General features: G+C 63.3%; 1 protein-coding gene across 1 annotated transcript; it reads left to right on the top strand.

Moving 5' to 3' along the window:
• Positions 1 to 268: 268 nt before the first annotated feature.
• Positions 269 to 1,028, top strand: LOC104291818 (dnaJ homolog subfamily A member 1-like; the record flags this gene model as incomplete). Its single annotated transcript, XM_009891110.1, has 3 exons — positions 269 to 479; positions 572 to 799; positions 880 to 1,028. Coding segments are annotated over exons 1-3 (588 nt in total), but the record flags the coding sequence as incomplete, so codon positions are not given.
• Between the last annotated feature and the right edge of the window lie 5 nt (positions 1,029 to 1,033).

The following is a 1,033-nucleotide window of genomic DNA, read 5'->3' as shown; positions in this document are numbered from 1 at the left end:
ACGATTCCAGGTAGAGCCTCTCCAGCCGGGTTGAGGCGATAAGCAGCTGGAGGGTGGCCGGGTGGTGGAAAGCCCTGGGGTAAGAGCCATGTCTGACCCACGCTGTCAGGATCCGGGCTTGGAGGTGCGAGGAGATCCCTGCTAGAGGTTCCGCTGAGCCCTTATGCCAATCTCAGCGCAAAGCTGTTTCTGTTCCTGCCGCCGTTCCCGAGGATTAAGCGGGACTGGCTCTGGAGGGAAGCTGTCAGCCACCGTTCCCCATGGAGAAATGGTGATGCCACGCCGCGGCGGCGGCCGGCATCCATCTGGTTGCAACTCGGGGGGGTTGGCGTGCGGCTGGGCGCTGATCCGGGCTTTCCCCTCCATCCACGCAGGGAAGACGGTGGTGCACCAGCTCTCGGTGTCGTTGGAGGACCTCTACAACGGCACCACGCGCAAGCTGTCCCTGCAGAAGAACATCATCTGTAGGAAGTGCGGAGGTGAGTGCTGGAGGGGCTGCGGGTGCCCCCCAGGGGGTTCCTCCCCAGCGCCGCAGCGTGGCTGCTCACCCCTTTGCATCCCCTCGCCGCAGGCTGCGGGGTACGGGAGGGCGCCCAGAGAAGGTGCCCCAAGTGCCACGGCTCGGGCATGGAGGTTCGCATTCACCAGCTGGGACCCAGCATGATCCAGCAGATCCAGACGGTGTGTTCCCAGTGCCAGGGCCAGGGCGAGTGGATCCGGCCTCGGGATTGCTGCCTCACCTGCAACGGCCGCAAAGTCGTGCGGGAGAAGAAAATCCTCAGCGTTCACCTGGATAAAGGTGAGACGGGGCCACGTGGGGAGTGAGGGTCACCCCCAAAGTGCCCCCCACACCCTAAGCTCTCCCTGTGCACCTCGCAGGCATGAAGGACGGGCAGAAGATCACCTTCCACGAGGAAGGAGACCAAGTTCCCGGCCTGGAGCCCGGGGATATCATCATCGTTCTGGATCAGAAGGAACATCCCGTTTTCCGACGCAGCGGTGACGATCTCATCGTCAAGAGGGAGATCAGCCT

Source organism: Charadrius vociferus, unplaced genomic scaffold, assembly GCF_000708025.1.
Source record: "Charadrius vociferus isolate BGI_N301 unplaced genomic scaffold, ASM70802v2 Scaffold3609, whole genome shotgun sequence".
Classification (NCBI taxonomy): Eukaryota; Metazoa; Chordata; class Aves; order Charadriiformes; family Charadriidae; genus Charadrius; species Charadrius vociferus.
The sequence above is the reverse complement of the archived record's forward strand: the minus strand, read 5'-3'. Positions and strand labels throughout refer to the sequence as shown.